Source organism: Canis lupus, chromosome 27 (assembly GCF_003254725.2).
Source record: "Canis lupus dingo isolate Sandy chromosome 27, ASM325472v2, whole genome shotgun sequence".
Classification (NCBI taxonomy): domain Eukaryota; kingdom Metazoa; phylum Chordata; class Mammalia; order Carnivora; family Canidae; genus Canis; species Canis lupus.
Window position 1 is genome coordinate 32,233,871 of NC_064269.1, and position 20,428 is coordinate 32,254,298.

At 43.2% G+C, this 20,428-nt stretch overlaps 1 protein-coding gene across 2 annotated transcripts in view; it reads left to right on the top strand.

The window, feature by feature from the left end:
- The first annotated feature begins 6,257 nt into the window (after positions 1-6,257).
- The window catches only part of PLBD1 (phospholipase B domain containing 1), a 52,732-nt gene continuing 38,561 nt past the window's right edge, over positions 6,258-20,428 (top strand). Inside the window, exons 1-2 of one of the 2 annotated variants that reach the window (XR_007406563.1) lie at positions 6,258-6,964; positions 15,945-16,164. Coding sequence is in view for 1 of the 2 variants with exons in the window: in XM_025455169.3 (XP_025310954.1) it covers positions 6,862-6,964; positions 15,945-16,164 (323 nt within the window). In the remaining variant the exon portion in view is untranslated. The remainder of the gene's footprint in view (positions 6,965-15,944; positions 16,165-20,428) is intronic. The other variant, XM_025455169.3, reaches the window with a different exon arrangement.

Below are 20,428 nucleotides of genomic sequence, written 5' to 3' on the forward strand. Positions count from 1 at the left end.
AGCTACTATTTTCTTAGTAGGTGGTGTGTAGTTACACCCAGGGAGAGAACCACCTTTTTTTTTTAATTTATTTTTTATTGGTGTTCAATTTACTAACATACAGAATAACCCCCAGTGCCCGTCACCCATTCACTCCCCCCCCCCGCCCTTCTCCCCTTCCACCACCCCTAGTTCGTTTCCCAGAGTTAGCAGTCTTTACGTTCTGTCTCCCTTTCTGATATTTCCCACACATTTCTTCTCCCTTCCCTTATATTCCCTTTCACTATTATTTATATTCCCCAAATGAATGAGAACATATAATGTTTGTCCTTCACCGACTGACTTACTTCACTCAGCATAATACCCTCCAGTTCCATCCACGTTGAAGCAAATGGTGGGTATTTGTCATTTCTAATAGCTGAGTAATATTCCATTGTATACATAGACCACATCTTCTTTATCCATTCATCTTTCGTTGGACACCGAGGCTCCTTCCACAGTTTGGCTATCGTGGCCATTGCTGCTATAAACATCGGGGTGCAGGTGTCCCGGCGTTTCATTGCATCTGTATCTTTGGGGTAAATCCCCAGCAGTGCAATTGCTGGGTCGTAGGGCAGGTATATTTTTAACTGTTTGAGGAACCTCCACACAGTTTTCCATGGGGATGAGAGAACCACCTTTTTTAAGAGAAAGCTTTTATAAGCCTGATATATGGTCTAGCCTCAGGAGCAGTAGACTGATGGATTAAGGCTGGAGAGAATCTGTTTTAAGAGAAGGAATCAGAGGGCTGCTGAGAGAGGGCAGGGAAGGGGTACCCAGAGTTTAGGTATTGGTGGTAGCATGGAAAAGGAGATTCTGTAGATATAAACCAGCTAGGAAGGGTTTAAAAAAGAGAAAGGGAGATAACCACCTCCAAATGGAGTCACTTATGCTAAGCCCCACATCGGTGAACCTTAGCTTAATATCTAACATAACTGTGGCTCCTACCTTTCCAGAGATGGTGGTTTTTAACCAGTTAACCTGGAATTACTAGGTCAGTACTAGTGAGGCAATCCCACTTCTCCTTCCCTTAGGAAGGCAACCTTTCCCAAAACAATGCACTCTGTGCAGAATAATTTCCTTTTTCCATTCCCTTTTTGCCTTTAAGAACCTCTCTTTTTCTACAGCTCAGTGGAGCTCTTTTCTGTTTGCTAGATGGGATGCTGTTTGATTCATGAATTGTTGCATAAAGCCAGTTTGATCTTTATATTTACTCAATTGAATTTTTATTATTTAACAGAAGTCAGTGAAGAGCAGACAGTATGTGTTTCTCAACAGAGAGAGTATTCAAATTTCTCTTGGCACCACTCCCTCAGAACTCCCTTCCCAGCCCACAGTTGTCTGGAAAATTAATATGCACAATTTATAACTCAATTTCCTGAATCCAGGAGATGCTCATCTAATTTACTCAACTGAACTGAAATAGGATCTTTCCATAGTTACATTTTCTGGAGTTTCTGGAGTTTTGACCTGGGTTAATAATGTTAATTCCTAGCCATTTTAACTGCCTAAAATCTTCTTCTTATTATCTTTGTTTAAAAAGATCAATAGTAGCCAGATTTATCAAGTATTTTTCATTTATGTACTGTTACATATCCATCGGGTTTAAATTCTTTCTTATAACCTGAAAGAAAAGCAGGGACACTTATCACAGGAATAGTTCACATCTACAGCCAAGGTTAGGTGCCACTAAGAAATGGTTCTGTTTGAAATGGTTTTTATTTGGCATTTGTACTTCTGTCTTTAGAATGAAGAGATGATGCTAAAATATCAACAGTAGAGAAAAAATAAATAGAGGAAGCCTGTGATAGCTACTCCAGGATGTAGCAACTTAATTTAGGAAAGAGAAAAGGAGGTTTAGAAACATTTTGAAAAAAGACCTGTCAGGCACCAAATAGCGTCTTTATACAATGCAGAAAATGCTCTGTATCCTGAAAGTATTTAGAGGTGACTTTCTTAGCCTCTTTGGAGGGAAAGGTAGAGGATAAAATGCCTATCAGCAGAGTAAAAAGTTCATGTTTGTCATCTGTAGAAAAAATAATAATATACCACTGAATCACTATTCAACTCTTTTAATTTCTCATCTCTGCTACAGTAAACTATTCCTGATGTACATCTCACCCCTATGCCATGACCCTAAAGCCAAAATATGTCAGTGACCTTACAATTACTGATGTGTGACAGCCCCTCTTCTTTTTGTACCCAATTTACAAGATACCTGCAGTCTGGAAATTACAATGGGTGGCAGTTTATAGAAAGGGCAGGCAAGTACGTAGAAGAAAGGATGGGCAAACAATACAGAACTGTGTTATAAGTAATCAAAATGAGCTCTACAAGCATCAATCCCAAGCCCAGGATTTCTGGGCAATGTCCACCCTGTCTTTGGTTCTGTAGCAATTTAAACTCTGTATTTTGACACCTATAGATCAATGGTAAGTTTAACCACGAAAACAACCCACACATAATGATGGAGAGAAAGAATATAAAAGAAAAGAAAAATTAGTTACAGACAATAATATAGAATTGTTGGATAGTGGTCTAAAACATTACCCTACACATTTTTCTTCTGAGAAACTGTTTAATCTAGCAAATCTTCCATCACTCTATTTATTCCAAGAATCTAAGGCAAGGCTCAAGGGAGGAAAAATGAAAAAAACTGAAAGATCAAAGAGTAAAATTTGTGGCTTTTGAGGTCTTGAGTAGACATAGACCACAGTCTTCAAAGTTATAAAGTTGTAAGATCTATGTGTCTGGGAGAGGAAAATAATTTAAAATATTCAAAAACTTGGTTTGGAAAGTTGAAAGACATAGATTGAAATAAAAGGTCATACAGCATATTCAAGAACCACATATTGGAATAAGAATTATAATAATGTTGAATTAGTTCCTATCCAAAGAAGTAAAAAGTTTGAAGAGCTGGTAAGAGAAATGCATAGTGGGTTGATGGCCAGGACCTCCCTTCCTCCAGGAGGTGAGTCGCCTATTTGATGGGTGGGGCAGCATGTGGAAATATTTGGTAATAGAAACTCAAGACAGGTCTAGAATTACCAGAGGAGAGGAACTTTAAACTTATTCTGTTTAAACTTTCCAGAATATAGTTCATGAACTTGCAAACCTTATAATGGAGCTACATGTCCTACTCGGCATCTGAGTTGTAGAGTAGCAATGACTGGGGGAAGGGTCTGGGGAAGTGACCCTGTGGATAGGCTTGCTGATTGACACACTAGACTATAGTATTTTTGAGTCCCTACTACCATACCCCAGGGATCAGAGAGACCCAATAGAATCCAAGTCTGGATGGAAAGGTTGCCAATGGTATCAGGTATCAGCTAGCTGCCTACTAAAAATCTTGTTTCCTTACTGAGAGGTAATGTTCCAGCTGCAGGCTGCATTTCTCAGCATTTTTGACATGTAAGTATGGCAATATGTCTAATATTGCCAATGGAATATGAGCAAAAGTGATTAAAAAGCAGGAGTGCATTCCCCATACTCTTTCCTCTTCTTCTAGCTAGAAGAAAAGGATCCAAGGCCCTAGGGTCATTGTTTCTGCACCCAGTTTGCCAACCATAATGAATTCACAAGGCATACCTAGAATATATTAAATATTCACAGGAAATAGTGCTATCAGTAGAACACACCATAATGAACTTTGAAGGTGTATATGGGATATCATAGATTTTTAAAGAAAACATAGTACTGTCCCAGGACATTGAGCAAACTATTATTATTAAATTGTTTGGTGCTCACTACTATATAAAAGGACCATTATATATTTCTTTTGATCTGCAGCCCTAAGAATATGTTACTGAGACTCTAAGGACACTGTGAACCAAGAAGGTTTGGGAACTTTCTAAGTCTGCCTTAAGGAATGGTGGTACCACAAGAAAGGAGGCTGGGTTTCTAAATTTCTAAATGAGGGAAAGCCACATACATATTAAGAACTCCCACATAAAAAAAAAAAAATTCCCACATCAAACGGGGATATGAGCCAGACATTAACTTCTGATGTATTAGCCCACTGAACTTTTAGAGTTTATTTGTCACAGTGGCTAGTATTACCCTAAATAATACACAGAATGTTTAAGAATCTAGATACAAGGCCAAGAACCGCAGATAAAGGATCAGAAGAGAGAAACCACATGTCAATGGAGACCACCAAGCCAAGAGGATGACTCACAGAGTAGATGCCTCTTATTGATGCCAATACATAAGCCCCCTGAAACTAAGATCAATGACAAGGAAATGGGGGAAGGATAAGGAGAAGGTGAAGGATACTAAAGACCTTAGCCCAAGTGAGACTGAGCAACCTAAAATTTGATGAGTGGGTGTTTGAATGCTAAGTATACGTTGAAAAAGAAATAAATTCACATTATGTACATTTCATTCTGGAACTGTAAAATTTGAATCCATCGTATATATGTTGTACCAAGGAAAGAAATACAGAGGTCACTGTCTCTGTTTCTATAACTGGGTCACCCAGCTACAGACTGGGGCCACCATCTCAGCTGGTTGGGGTTGTGTGTCCATTGGGGTAAAGAGCCTTAGTCCCTGGTGGTGCTGCCTAGGTGAGGTCACAGTACATTCATTAGTCCTTTGGTAGGACATGACAAGTCCAGGAACTCCCCTGAACACCTTCTACCACTCCCTCCTACTACTGTGTAGCCATATTTCCACTCCACTGTCAGGCTTAATCACTTTAACCAACACTATAATCCTATTTGTGCCCCTCCTTTTTTTTTCCAGAGAAGCCCAATGAAGACCAGGCAGCAACTTTGAATTCCACTTCGATATAACTATTACTGTGTCTCTTGGTGGAAACATGCCTCCTCCCTTGCTCACTGAAACTTCTAAATCAGTGGAGTCCAGACCCATGAAAAAGTAGTACCAGGAATAAGATAATGGATAGCAACCTACCCCAAACCACACATGTCTACTAGAAAAGTGATGAAAACACCTCATAGTCAAACATCTTCCGTGGTCCTCCCCCCTCAGCTTTGGTGTGAGTTTTGCTGCTCATTTCCCTCCTAGATATGTAAACACAGCCAATTTATCATCATCCAATCCAGTGATTCTCAACTGATGACAATTTTGCCCCTTAAGGGAACATTTGGCACTATCTGAAGTCATTTGGAATAGTCACAACTCGGAGGCACGATATTGGCATTTAGTGGATACAGGCCAGGGGATGCACAGGACAACCCCCTCAACAAATTATTATATGATCCAGAATGTCACCATGCTGAGGTTGAGAAATCCTGATGGAATTAATTTATTTGCATAATCTGCTTCCCCCACTAGAATGCAAGCTTTGTGAGAGCAGGGGCTTTGTCCATCGGATTTGTTATTCTATGTCTGGAACAAGGAAGTCAACAAATATTTGATGACTTCCTAAGAGATGAATGAGTGCCTCATAGGGCACATTAAGTATTTTTATACACATGATCACATCCAAACACTTGGCTCCTTGGATTGGAAAGGTTAGTAAGGTGAAGGAGGGTGGTAGAAGGTAGCATGACTAAAATATCTGGGGTGGCACAACTTCTTTGAATGTCCTAATGTAGCTCACTTCCCACGATGGCTAACTAAAATGCTCATAATTTTCCTCCACTTTAATTTTGGAGTTTGAGAAATACGGGCAGTTTTTACAATGTCCTCAATTCTTCCATTCGTTGAGTGATATTATCATCCAGGCACCATCGTAGGTGCTGTCACAGAACCACACGATGACTTAGGACTTGTGTTCAACCAAGTGCACAGAGATGTGATGTAATTGTTCGAGATCTTTCCTATCAATTATAAATGTATTTCCCCCTCTAGGACAAGTGCTTCTTGTCCTCCCTTCTCCCCTCGGCAGCTCAGTGAAGTTTGGAAGAAAGGCCACGGGGGAAGGCCAGCTCTGTAGTAGGAGGGAGTCCATCCTGGGATCCCACAACCATACCCCAACCCTAGGTCTATTGCAGCACTAATGGCCACTTCCGAGCACCTGTTATTTGTACAGTTTGTCCCTCCTCGCCTGTGGCAGGTCATGCTCCTGACGGTCTTTATTTATATCCCTGGCACCTGGCACACAAGATGGGTTCAATAAACACTTCTTGAAGAAAAAAATAATAATAAAACGCCTTTCACCTACTTCACAATGTCACCTAGGGCACCCTTTGCCAACTTCACAATGTCACCCAAGGCATGGTGTCGCCTACTTCACAATGTCAAACCTACCCAGCACAGAAATGGGGACTTCACGGGGGGCTCAGAAATAGATCGCGTTGCAGCCTGGTCGGATCCACATTCCAGCGGTGGCTCCAGCCAATGAAGAGAGAAGCAGGGGACCCAAGGTGTTGGGCTGCGGCAGGTGGATTGGGGTGAAAGAGCCGGAGACGGAGGAGCGCCGGGCGCCGAGGCCCAGGGCCGGGGAGGAGAGCAGGGGCATGCAGGTCACCGCTGCGCAGGGCGCCTGGTCCCCGCCGCAGACGCGTGGCCGACCCCGGCGGCAGAGGCGAGCGGGTTGAGGTGCACCGCCTCGCCCAAGCCCAAGCCCAAGCCCAAGCCCCAGCCCCGGGCCGGGCCGGGCCGCAGAGACAGTGGCAGGTGGCGTCGCCAGGGCCCAGGAGAGCGGCTGGGAACGTTCTCGGCGCGGCCCACAGGGGGCCAGCGGGGCACGAAGGACCGGCCTTGCCCAGTGGGGCCAAGGTCCTTCCCAAGGCCACGTGAGGCTGCCTCGCCCCTAAAAGCCCCAAACCGGCAGGGCCGATGGAAGAGTAAGGACGCCCGGACCTCGGAGACGCCGGCCCCGGAGCCGCTCCCGCGACAGCCGCCCGGTCCGCGGTCCGCCCCGTCCGCCCCGCGATGCCCCGCCGCGCCCGGGACGCGCGCCTGGGGCCCTGCCCGCCGCTGCTGCCGCTGCTGCTCCTGCTCCTGCTGGCCGCCGCCGTGCCGCAGGGCCGGGCAGGTGAGCCGCGCCCCAGACCCCGGGCCCGGCACCGCGGGAGGGGCGCGCCCCGGCTCCGAGGGTGGACCCCACGGGGCGCGCTTCTGCGGGGCGCGGGGGCGCGGGGGGGGCTCGGGGGCTGCCGGGGAAGGGCAGGGGCCGTGCCAACTTGGGAGGTGCGGGCCAGAACCCTGGGCGGGCAAGTCCGCTCGCTCCCTCCCGGCGGGCCGCGGCTGGCGGAGCCTCCACCGGCCCGAAAAGCGCAGCCCAAGGACGTCCAAATATATGTACTCACATCACAGAGGTAGGACTCCGGCCGCCAGTTTTGGTTTCTTTTCTTAACTGCCAGTGACTTTGGTTTAAAGTTGAGGGCAGCCCGGTATTGTCAGCCTGCTCTGTGCCGGGCACCGGGCTAAAGGGCTTTTCGCGCAGTGCTTACCATAAACCCTAAAGAGGGTTGTGATCCCCATTCTGCAGAACATCTGAAATTGAGGAAAATTCAGTAGCTTCGGTAAAGAGGCACAGCAGGTGAAAGCAGAGCTGAAATGCCAAGCGGTATTTACTTAACTACTCCTCTCTTAGTGAAACAGGTTTTCTCTCTGCAGGTATTGACAGCAATCTGTACCCTTTGCCAAACAAACAAACAAACAAACAAACAAAACTGGATTTGTCAGTTTTCTTCCTAATGGATAAGAAGACCAAGATTAACTGTAGAAACTTGAAAGGCTTCAACAATAATATTAAGAGAGGATTACATTTGTTTTCTTTCCTAGGCCCTTTTCTGTGCTGACCTAGTGCAAGAATAAGGTGGGGTTCGGGAGAGTGAATTCCTTCCCAAATGAATGTACTGATTCTTATTACACCACCTCCTATCAACAAGTGACCGCAGTTAGCAGATTTCAAGGCCTTTGCTTTCGCAACTTGCTCCCTTACCACTCATAAATCTTTCCAGTCTTTTAAACTGCCTGGGGCTTTAGGACCAGAAGCCGTGCACCCCTAGGCTCCTGACTCTTGACTTACCTGCACATCCTGTGCCTTGCCTGCGCTGCGGACCTGGCATTCATGCCACCACCCTTTCAGCCCCAGGAAACTGCTCCTTTCAGACATAGCTGGGACAGGCTAGAAAGGGCTCCAGAAATGGAAATGGCTTTTTGTGTCTGGAATGTTGAGGGAAACCCTTCTAACTTTTCTGTTCTTTTGGATCATTTGGATTGTTTGAAATGTTTGTTGGATGGCAGGGACAGCCTGAGGAGTGAGGTGGAGATACTGGTTTCCTACAGATGAGACGCTGTTGATTCAAGATGACAAAACCTGGCCAGAAACAGCTGCTTAAACTGAGTCCCCCAGATAATCAGCTGACGCTGTGCCAGTTTGGTCGAAGACTGAGGGCATTTCTGGGGCCAGTGATGTTTGACAGCACTGTGCCTGGCAATCCAGAAAAGACTTCTTTTCATGCCCTTGAGGAACAACTGGTGAAGCCTCCCCCAACTGTTAGGAACAGATGTGGTCTGTTCCCTTTGTCCAACCCATAGTAACCTGTTTTCCAGTACAGCTTTTGGCGGTTTGTCTCACGTTTCTACTAAGTCTAGTAGCGACTTGCAGGCAGAGAATGGGGCCTTTGCTACCTCTTGTTTGTCATGTTTTCTCTGAAGTGCCCAGCGCAGTACTCTGAATTTAACGGGTACCAACACACACTAAGAGGATTGCATTTTCATCTCCCTGGAATGATCTTTATATCTACCAATGTGCACCTATTAATCTAAAAGCAAATAAGTTGTAAAAGTTACTTTGTAGTTTCATTGTTCCAGAAATACTGGCCAACAATCGCACATTCATCCTAGCCTGCCTTTCAAACTAGCATAGGCTTCAAATAGCATAGCATTGCCTTTATCCTTCCGGACTGAAAAGCCTCATATTTGTTTTTAGGATGTCTTCTATAATTTTTCTTAGTGATGTGTGTAGTGAAGTCACATCACTAGGGAAAGACATGGGTTGGTTACCAAGAGACTTACAAGGTGGCATGTGCCTTGGTAAAACTGGTTCCAAATCTGGCCCCCTGGACTTGCAGGGCTAGACTCGAGAAATGCATTCTTTCCCCTGCTCCAGAGCCAATCAGATACAAAGAAGCTGATTCACCCTGATAGACACAGAAGTCTAGTCACCAAAACACCAATAATTACTTTTTAGCAGACTGGACATTTGTGTAACCTGCCCCGGCCACTTTCTTGTAATCAAATTACACAAGATAGAGAATATCAGGGGTTCTCAGTCTGGAGGCCTGATTCATTTGCTTCCCAGGAGTACTGATGCTTCAGTTGGCCTCTGGGTGCTCATTGACTGGACAGTGCTCCCCTGGCACAGCTGGCCCTTGACTCCAGGACACCACTTTTACCCAGCTCTCTCTCTCTCTGTGTATGTCTCTCATGAATAAATAGATAACATCTTTAAAAAAAATTGCACTTGAAGATGTGGCTAGAGAATTTATCAATGTTCTTATTTGTTTCTTTGCATTACTGCAAAACAGGAACTTACTCAATGGGGTAAAAGATGAAACTAAGGTAGTGAAAATATGAGGAAATTTTAATCTAAAACTTGCAACTCTGTGTCTGCACAAACAACAAATATCATGTTACAATCTTCCAGTGGGAAATTGTGAAAGGCCCCTCATCCAGAGCTTGCTCTGAAATGAGTGTTAGCCTTGCAAATGGTATAGTCTCAGCATACCAGGTAGTGGGGAGTTATTCACGCCAGCATTAGCAAACCCCCAATACCAAAATTCAAATCCACAACTAGAGATCAAGAACAAATACACAGAGACTCAATACCAATCTGTCTCGTTCCCAGCTGGTGGGGAAGTGTAGGATGGAGACAGCCACACAACCAAGAAAATGGTGTGTTAGGCCCAATGGAATCAGTACAATGAAAGATCAGATCTCTGATTCTCGAAGAGCTTGTAAGCAAATTCTTAAACCCAATACATACAAGTACGTATAACTAAAGAGTGATCTAGATGAATGGTGAGCTAAGAGTGCCGAGTCAGAAGGGAACAAAGCTGACTTTCTGTTGAGAGGACTTTTAGCAAGAACTCTGACTGAAGCTAGCAGTTCAGAGTAGGTACGTTCCAAAGGGATGAAGGAAAAGAATTGTTCCAGATCCAAGCAAATCTTCAGCACTTTTTTGGATTAGTGTTTTGTTTCTTTGACACCATTTTTTTTTAAAGCAGTATCCCTTTCTACTTACCTTCTACAGTATGCCTTCCACCTCACATCCTCTCCCTGCCTTTGATCCTTACTTCAGCAGCTGAAATGTGAGGTGCCTCACCCTTGCCACCCTGCAGGCATGCCTTGCTCTCTGTGGCTTCTCTGGCACCATAACCATTTAGCACTGGAGCACTTGCAAACCTGAGAAGAGGGATTTAACGCCTCCATAGGGTAACTTTTGATCAGCACAGGATGGGCAAGGGTAGTTAAATGCTCATCCTTCCATCCCTGGATGGGGCCTCCAGGGGGCTTACCTACACCCTCCTTTGGGCCATCTCAGATTACACTTTTTTTTTTTTTTTTTGTAAATTTACTTTTTATTGGTGTTCAATTTGCCAACATATAAAATAACACCCAGTGCTCATCCCATCAAGTGCGCCCCCTCAGTGCCCGTTACCCAGTCACCTGCACCCCCCCGCCCTCCTCCCCTTCCCCCACCCCTAGTCCGTTTTCCAGAGTTAGGAGTCTCTCATGTTCTATCTCCCTTTCAGATTACACCTTTGAATTAGCTTTCCCTCCTTCCCTGTCTCACTCTCCCCATTCCCCAACCCTGTTCCTAGGAGCACTTCCCAGAATAATTCCCCTTTCAGCAAGAGTCCTAGGCTCTGATTTCCATTGGAAGTGAGAACTGAAACACTTAGAATTTTGCTGCCTGGAGATTGTTTATCATGAATCAGTTATTTTCCTAGTGACTCTGAAGAAGAGTCAAAGCAAATCTAAAAACCAGCTATCAATTTACTGAGCCCTTTCAAAGAAGGGACGTGGAATGCCAAGGTACACTGAGAGATACAAAGAGATTATGTTCCATGGACATAAATGAGAAAAGCCATTCAAGGATCAGAATCAAAACTGTCAGCTAAACTCAATCTAAATAGATTAAATCGCCGTCTTAATTTTTTAAATATTTCCTCTCACATATTCTGCATCTGCTCTCTTATGCTTCTTCCTCTTTTTCTCTACCTAACTTACTGAATAAATTAGGTAAAATTGCATTGCTCCAGGTTAAAAACCACTCACTCTATCATTAACCAAGTGCCTGGAAAAATAGATTCCAAATATGGGAAAGAGTGATGTAGGCCACTTATGGCTATTTTACAAATTCTAAGACAGGGTTAGGATTTTTTTTTTTTCCAAATGGAAAAAACTCCTAGAAAAAAACTAGAATATGCAAGTAAATAAATTTACTTTGGGTGTTTGGATTTTTATGTAGAGAGTAATATAAATATAAGTATAAAAATGAGGCTTCCTCCATCTGTTTTTATAAAGTAACATTCCCATTGATTCAACAGATATTTACCAAGTATGTTGATTTTGAAGATGTTGCTGTTGAAGATCTTAAATCTCATTTCCCCTTGGGGGAAATACCAACACATGGCATTTGCCCTTGGGCATCTGAAGGGGCGTCATTCCGTAAGCCCCTTCCCTGAGTTTGAGGACATAATGACTTGAGTTCTTTTATATTAACTTCTGTGGATGTTCTGATATATTTTGTTTTCATTAGAACACACACAATTAAATAGACTCATCACAGAAACAGTATTGTGCCGGGTACAGCACTCCAAGGATACCCAGCAGTAAGCAGGACCCGGCTCTGCCTTCAGAGTGTGTATAGAGTCTAGACTGGGATTTGAAGTATGCGATACTGTTCTACCTTTTTTGCTGTTCATCTTTTCATGACATCTGTCTCCGAACACGGAGATGTTGTAAAAAAATAAATAAAAATAGAGAAGTGGGGCACCTGGGTGGCTCAGGCAGTTGATGTCTGCCTTTGGCTCAGGTCATGATCCCGGGGCCCTGGGATGGAACCTCACATCAGGCTCCCTGCTCAGCAGGAATCTCTGCCTCTCTGCCTCTCCCCCAGCTCATGTTCTCTCTCACACTTTCTTTCTCTCTCTCTCTCAAATAAATAAATAAAATCTAAAAGAGAGAGAGAGAGAGAGAGAGAGAGAGAAAGTAAAATGGTTTAAACTATTAAAGGATTTAAGAAAATCAGAAAGTGGCATGGTACCATGGTACCAGGAAAACCAAAAGATTCAATGCATAGAGAAAACATTGAGGAAGGGAGGACATGAGTTAGGGATGGGGTAAGAAATCTCTTCAGATTTTGGCTTACTTCACCAAGCACTTGCTAAATTGGCCAGTTTGTTAACAGTACGTTTTTATCATTGAATTCCCTTAAGGGAAAAGGTTTTTTTAATGCTTGGAGGTGCACTACTGTCAAAAAAAGCACCGATTTGCAGAAGTGTATTATTTGTGGTGAGGAAATTAGGTAGTGCCAGCAGCAGTGAAAACACAGTCCTTGATTGCTTGGATGGAGAGCAAGTCAAGGTTTATGGCAAAAGGGGCCATTGGAATGGAAGGTGAAGTTAGGGAAGACCATGGTATTCAATGAGAAATGCCAAGAATTTGGAGAAGGGAACAGAGCTAAAATCGTGCCATGTGGATAGAACTGAAAGGGAAGAGGCCAAGGCTGGTTCACCTTCCTTCTTCCCTTTACAGTTTCTGTTTATGACTCTGCCCCTGCTGTAGCAGCTTGTGGCTGCTATGTTTCTGGTCAGACATGCTTTCTTCATTTCCCTACAAGACTCCCTGGAGGTGAGGGTGGAAGAGAAAGTGTGCAGAAAGCTAGGGAAAGGTTGAGGCTATGGCACTGTGATCCCAAATCAATTTGGAAAACACACTTATTGTATTTGGAAGAAGGAAAGTTTCTTTGAGTGCCACCCACAATTGTCAAATTGTGGCCAGTTGACTTTATTATCAATTAGACTGTTACTTGTCCCCAGAAGTCTGTTAAACTTTTGTGAACCTATTTCTGTTTATGAATGTCATTATTTCCACTTAGCCCTTTTTAGAGAAAGTCCACCATTATGGTCATGACTTTACTCAGAGGTAAATTAGCTTTGCTACTCAGGATCATTCTTTAAGGGCCATAGCGTTAGCATTAGCATGAATGTAATTAACATTAGTTTTTAAGCCTGACCAAGACCCAGCCAATTACCCAGGCCCCTTGGGACAAGGTGCTATGCTATTCTAGCATTCAATAGACAATGTTGGCACCAAAAAAAAAAAAAAAAGTTCAGTCAACTTTTAATGTTGACCGTAGATAACCCCACATAAAATTTAGTCTGAACTTTCTGTTATTTTAACCATTGAAAACACCATATGTCCGAAACACATTCATATTCCCTCCCAGACCTATATCCCATCTGCTCCCTCTCTCAATGAGGGAATGAATGATACACTAACATCCATTCACTGAGTCTGAATCTAGAACCTGAGAGTCATTCTGACCTCTTCCCATCTCTTTGATGACCTGAATGTAAATTTAGTCTTTAACCTAAGCAACTGTGCAATAGTTTCTTAGGCCAAGAAACAAATGAATCACATACCATTTTCTTTCACCATTTATTTTTTCCTGTCTCCCTTCCTTTCACAGATACTTACCAAGTATCTATTATAGACTCAGCACTATATTGCTATACTAGTATAGTGCTGAGTCTATGGCCTCCAGGAGTTCATAGGTTAGGAGCAGCTGTTTGAGTTACAGTACAGTGTGATAGGCCCAAAGAAGTCCTAAAAGCAAGTTACATTGAGCTCATAGCAAGTCAGCCCCCACAAAGGGGGGGGGTCCTGCTTCTCAAGTCTTATTTTTTTAACATTTTATTTATTCATGAGACACACACACAGAGAGGCAGAGACATAAACAGAGGGAGAAGTAGGCTCCCCATGTGGAGCCCAATGCGGGACTCAATCCCAGGACTCCTTCTGAGTAAAGTCATGACCATAATGGTGGACTTTCTCTAAAAAGGGCTAAGTGGAAATAATGACATTCATAAACAGAAATAGGTTCACGACATGAGCCAAAGGCAGATGTTCAACCACTGAGCCACCCAGGCATCCCTGCTTCCCTAGTCTTAAGTAGAAATTTTGAGATTGCCATGCAGTTAACAAGAGAGAAACTCTTGGGCAGAGGAAATAGCATACGCAAAGTCAGAGGTGTTGAACCAGCTCATGGCAGGTGGAACAGTGGTATATAATGGCTTCCAGATCGCCAGATACATGGGGTAGTGGATAAAAGCTGCATTGGTAGGCAGAACGCAGATAGTAAAGGCCAAGGGTGTAAGCTAAAGAATTTTATTTCTAGGAAATGGAAGTCATTAAAGATTTGGTACGCAAGTAAACAAATCAGCTTGGCATTTTAGAAAGGTCACTCTGGCAGATTATGAAGAGTGAATTACAGGTCAGAGGAACCTTGAAAAAGGACTTTATCATAGTTAAGGCTTATGATACCTCAAGTAGCATAGAAAGGTGGAGCTACAGAGGTAGAGCCTGGAGGGAGAGATACATAGGAGGCTTTGATCCAATGTGAGTTTGCAGGAGAGAGAGGAGGCCTCGATGGCCTTGGGTCTCAGGTGGAAAGATCACAGAGCTAGAAAGCAGGAGGAGGAGGAAGGGTGGGAGAGAATATGAGTTCTCTTTTGGATATTTTGAATTTCTTTTGCTCATGGAATCATCCAGGTGGTATTAACAAGTGTGCTGTTGAGTGGACAAGATAAAGAAGAACCCATGGGTAGAGTGAGGAGAAAAGCAGGCAGGGGAAGAGGAGATTCAGGAGATTCATGTTGTTCCAGATGCACAAGAAGCAAGAGTTTTAAGAATCAATGGTCATCAGGGTCAAATGCTTTCGGCATAGAAAGCATTCATGTGGCATTAGGATTCAAGAGTGTTATCAGTGACCCAAGCCAGAGCAGTGCCAATAGCATGGATGCTAGCTGCAGTAGGCTGATGGAAGGAACATGAGGAAGTGGTGTGTGTGTGTGTGTGTGTTCCTCTTTCTAAAAGATGAGGTCTGGAAACGGGCCAGCCACATTCACAGCTCTCTCACCAGTACTTCGCATAGCCCCTGACATAGTGTCCCCTGTAATATTCGTAATAATTTCAAGAAAGGCATGAGATGTTCTGGCAATGGCCAAATCTGGTCTCAGGATCCAAAGAGAGCTTCCGTGATTGGTTTGCCCTTAGCCATGAGACAATGGAGCATGTCAGGACACTAAAGCAGGAGGAGCCACTGCAGGAAGAAAGCATTAGGGTATAGGAACAAGAAGACGCGGGATGAACAAAGTTCCCAAAGAAAGTGAGAGGAGCCGATCCATAGAATGGGTAGAGGGATTGAGGTGAACCAGGAGAGAGAGATGGCTATAGGATTTGTAAGGCTAAATTCACAAAATTATTGCAAACTTGAGAGGCTCACGGTTGATGGGTTTTTTTTTTCCCTGCAAAACGGAAATCAATGTCATGTGTGAAGAATTAGGCAAGAGAGGATAAGAAGCCTAAGAATATGGATGCTTTGGTCCAACTGCCTTGGGGATCAAAAATGTTGCAAAGTGGGTACCTGAACCCTATCTTTGGCTGAAGTAGGGGCTGAACAAGGGCTCCAGCTCTGGCCTTTCCAGAATTCCATCTCTAAGGATGAAGCATTTAGACCAACCTCTATGATGCTCTAATTACTTCCTCTCTACATTTGACCTAGTTCACTGTGCTCTGAGCTCATCCTCCTTTGATCAGGCTCTGGTTTTTCTCCCACTTCTAACAAGGACAAATTACAGTGGTAGATTTCCCAATTCTAATAGAACGGAATTCTTTAAAAGCAAATGTGTTGGAATTGCTGGTTACATGGGGGAAAAATGCATTGGGCAAAGCAGTTGAACAGCATCCGATTATTATTGCTTCTTTTCTTCCAGAAGTCTACTATGCAACCGCATACTGGATACCTGATGAAAAGACAATACAAGTCAAAAACGTACTGGACAGAAATGGGGATGCCTATGGCTTTTACAATGACTCCGTGAAAACCACAGGCTGGGGCATCCTGGAGATCAGAGCGGGATATGGTTCTCAGATCCTGAGCAATGAGATCACCATGTTTGTGGCTGGCTTTTTGGAGGGTTACCTCACTGCCCCGTAAGTACTTCAGTCATGGTGGAGAACTACCTGGCAACTTCTGTTCCTTTCTTTGTCCACCGGTGGCTCTTGTCTTCCTGACTGACACTGGACATTAGAAATGTAGCTGAGGTCCTCCTCATGTGATAGAACCATGATCAGAACCACATTTGCACGTGTCATCAGTGCCTGCCTTGGAAGGAACAAAGCCCCCAACTGTGGCATTCTTCCATTCTCATGGCCCATAAAATCTTTCCTTTTTGTGAAACTGTTTTCAAATACAGCTAAGCCATTTTATCCCATGAGTCATTTATTGTCTGGTAGAAAGACTATGATAAGTGGAGTGATCAGGAAACACAAAACACAGAGGATTCATTAAGTTTAAAAATGTAAGAGCATTTTTTTCCAATGGTCTTAAAACAATATTTTCAAGAGGGCAAAGATTTTAAATTGAAATCCTGATGTCTAATATAAATATTCCTTCTAGTTCTGTTGTTACTTAATTCTTAAGCCTTTCCCTTGTCTCCTGAAAATAACAAGGATGTAGTTAATAATAATGCAATCAGGATATATCCTTTTCAGGGAGAAGCTCTTTAAGGAAAAGAAGGTTGCAACTCATTTAATCAAGTCTCATCCTTTCTTTAATATAAAAACTGTCTTGATGATTTGGCTCTCTTCTTTTCTTCTCTGTGACCTAGACTATTGAGGGCAGTTTAACCAAATCCTATTTTGTGCTGTTACCACCTTAGTAAGGCAGCTTAGTAGGTGCATTGCTGATCTTGTTTCTGTGTACTGGTGATTATATCAAATGTTGAATAACTAATTATTGCACTCTGATAGCTCTTTTTTAATGAACTAGAAATTCCTGGTTTTCTTTCTATACCAAATTTTTGTTACTCTACCATATAAGTCCCCTTAATGGTATACTACTCAGGGATGTATAAAACTTTATAAATTGATTAAGATTTTTAAAACATGTGTAGGGATGCCTGGGTGGCTCAGTCGATTAAACATCTAATTCTTGATTTTGGTTCAGATCATGATCTCAGGTTTCTGAGATCAAGTGTCACATAGGGCTCCGCTCTGGGCATGGAGCCTGCTTAAGATTCTCTCTTCCTCTCCCTCTACCCCTCCTCACCCTAAAAAAGTAAAATAAAATAAAAACATAAAAACATATTCAAAACTATACACTATAAATCTGTTTATGTATAGATATAACTATACATTATATATCTGTATATATATATATATTACATATCTTAAATTGTCATCCTTCTCTCCAAATCTGTATTTACTATGTATCCTCTAGTTCTGATTGCATTATTTAAATTGAGTTGCAAGTTTAGAGAAGTAGTCTGAGCTGAAGTTGTGTGATTGTAAATGCATTAAGTTGTCATGAGTACTGTACATAATGGGCCTTTATGGGAAACTGATTTGAGGGAGCAGTTCTAATATGAGACTGCTGTAAGGATGAGCACGCCTTCCTTAGGTACGGGTACTAAAGCAGGAACTTTGGGGAGTTTGCCAGAGGCTTTTGACAAAAGTGGAATTCTTATGTCACAGGAAAACATAAATTTTAACATCTCACTTCTAGGGGTGACTTTATCTTTTTACCCTTATTACTAATTTAAAGCATTGACCTATCCTTGAGTACCTCTATCCATTGATGAAGAAGATCCATAGAAATATGGGTTAATATAGATTCTATTAGTAACCTTTTAAATACTTCTGTATTAGAGTAAAAATTTTATTTCTTAAAAGAAAAACATTTAGCTATTATTCAGTAACTGGGACTTTTTTTGTTTATTCTGCATTTTTGCCATGTCCTTTCAAGGAAAATTTGACATGTGTGAGTCTTTTAAGATGAAAACAACTTCCTGAGGCACCTGGGTGGCTCAGTCGGTTGAATGTCCAAACTCTTGGTTTTGGCTCAGGTCATGATCTCAAGGTTGTGAGATCAAGTCCTCTGTTGGGCTCTGTGCTCGGTGTGGGGCCTGCTTAAGATTCTCTCACTCTCTCTCCCTCCCTGCACCCCTCCCCCATGGCACACCTGCACATCTCTCTCTTTTTTAAAAAAATAATAATAAATTTTAAAAACCTATACTCCAGGGGACTGTTAATTGGGGGTGTTTGCAAGGTATGAGTCCACTTACCAAAACACAGCCTTGGAGCAAGAGCATCTGAGCCTGGACTGAGAAAGTGAATTTATGCCAAAGGCCAAAAGAAAGAGCCACCTTTTCTTGTTTTTATTTTATTTTTTAAGATTTATTTATTTATCTGAGAAAGAGGGAGTGTGTGTGTGTATGCACATGAGCAAGCAGGGGGAGGAGCAGAGGGAAAGAATCTCAAGCAGACTCCGTATTGAGTGCAGAGCCCCAAATAGGACTCCATCTCATGACCCTGAGATCATGAGCTGAGCTGAAACCAAGAGTCCCATGCTTCACCAACTGAGCCACTTAGGCACCCCCCAGGTTTTCCTTCCAGCTTTCAGAGTTGCTCGGGCAGCAGCCAAGAACAATGGGAAGTTTAGGGCCGCCATGTTCTTCCCACATCACCACATTTAAAATGGAGCAACATACCTTATAGTCTCCAGAACATTGAGGGGAAGAGGTATGTGAGAGGTTGAGCATTGTGGGATGAACAGTGAAACACTGATAAAGAGCTTGATTTAAGTACTTAGGAGGAAATAATTTGCTCTTTCCGACTTATGACGTACTTGAGAGGCCGAATGAAAACCTACAAAGAAATATCCTCAAATCCTCCATCATTTCATTTGATGTGTTCAAAAATTTGTTGTTTCTGTGAACTCTCACAACACTCCCCAGAGAATAGTCCAGCCCTCTGCACTTTATCGCGAAGCTCCAAGCTTATTGTGTTGCTGCCACACAATCATCCCACCACGTACAGTGGTAGCAGCAGATCTAGCAAACATTTCCAGGGGCTTCTCTCACTGTCTTGCCATTCCTCACACTCTCCCACATACCCCCATCTCCTGAGGAGTCGCTCCCCGTGGAATATTGCCATTACCACGCAATATTCACCATTCACCATTCATTCATTCACCATGGGATTCCTGAGCTGTCCCATGCTGCCCCATCAGCCTGTCACACATCCCTTTCCAGCAACTCTTAGCACTGTGTTCTCTGAGAACCAGATGGTGCCTCTCCCATCTCCACCAATTGAAATATTGCTTAAGACTCCCAGGACCCATCTCACGTGCTATCTTCTCAAAGTGTTTTCTGATTCCATTCCCACTGGTATGAGTTCCATCTCTCCCCTCCACCATCTGCTCATGATTTAGGGGCAGGTCCCACAGTGCTTCTGCCCCTAGCAGTTGCTTAACAACATGCTGATTAGGTTTAATTGAATCCTGTATTGTTCCAGTTCTTTAGAGATGACCCAGAAGTGTGAGGTACGTATTTCCATGTAATGCAGTGTCTAGCAGCCAAATGGAGTTTCTTCCTTCATTTTTTAACTTGATGGGGTGGCTCCCTAATCAGAGTGTCTCATGTCTCATTAATGATGTAAAAGCTGATAAATAGTCCTAGATTGGTTTTAATAAAATGAGTCATGAAACCTTTCTGGAAAGAATGATGATGAGGGTGTGGGTACCAGGTCTGCTCCAGTTTATAATAAAGTGGCTGAGACCGTGTGTGTGTGTGTGTGTGTGTGTGTGTGTGTGTGTGTATGGCTAAGGCAACAGCTGAAGTATCTCCAATGGAATTATCTAGTTGGAGTGAGCCAATTCGCTGCAACAAACATGTTATACTGCCTTGTGCCAGGCTCTGAGAGGGGGAAAAGAGGTAGGGGCGAGTTAGCTCCTGAGCACATTCTTCAAAGAGAACTCTATTTAAGTTAATATGTTGACACAAGGTTGCTAAAACTATGATGAAAAGAGGTTCTAGTAAGATTATGGCACAAGTAGGGGCATCTGGGTGGCTTAGTGATTGAGTGTCTGCCTTTGGCCCAGGGTGTGATCCTGGAATCCTGGGATCGAGTCCCACATCGGGCTCCTGCATGGAGCCTGCTTCTCTCTCTGCCTGTGTCTCTGCCTCTCTCTCTCTCTCTCATTCTCTCTCTGTGTGTGTGTGTCTCATGAATAAATAAATAAAATCTTTAAAAAAAAAAGATTATGGCACAAGCAAAGAAAGTAGTCACAAGTGGTCCCTTTTTTGTTTCTGGCCTACTACCAAGAAACACCTCAGAAATCTCCATGTCCCCAACTCAGTTCCTGGATGTTAGCAACTCAATACACTTCCCATCCCAGACTGTAGACAAAGCAAAG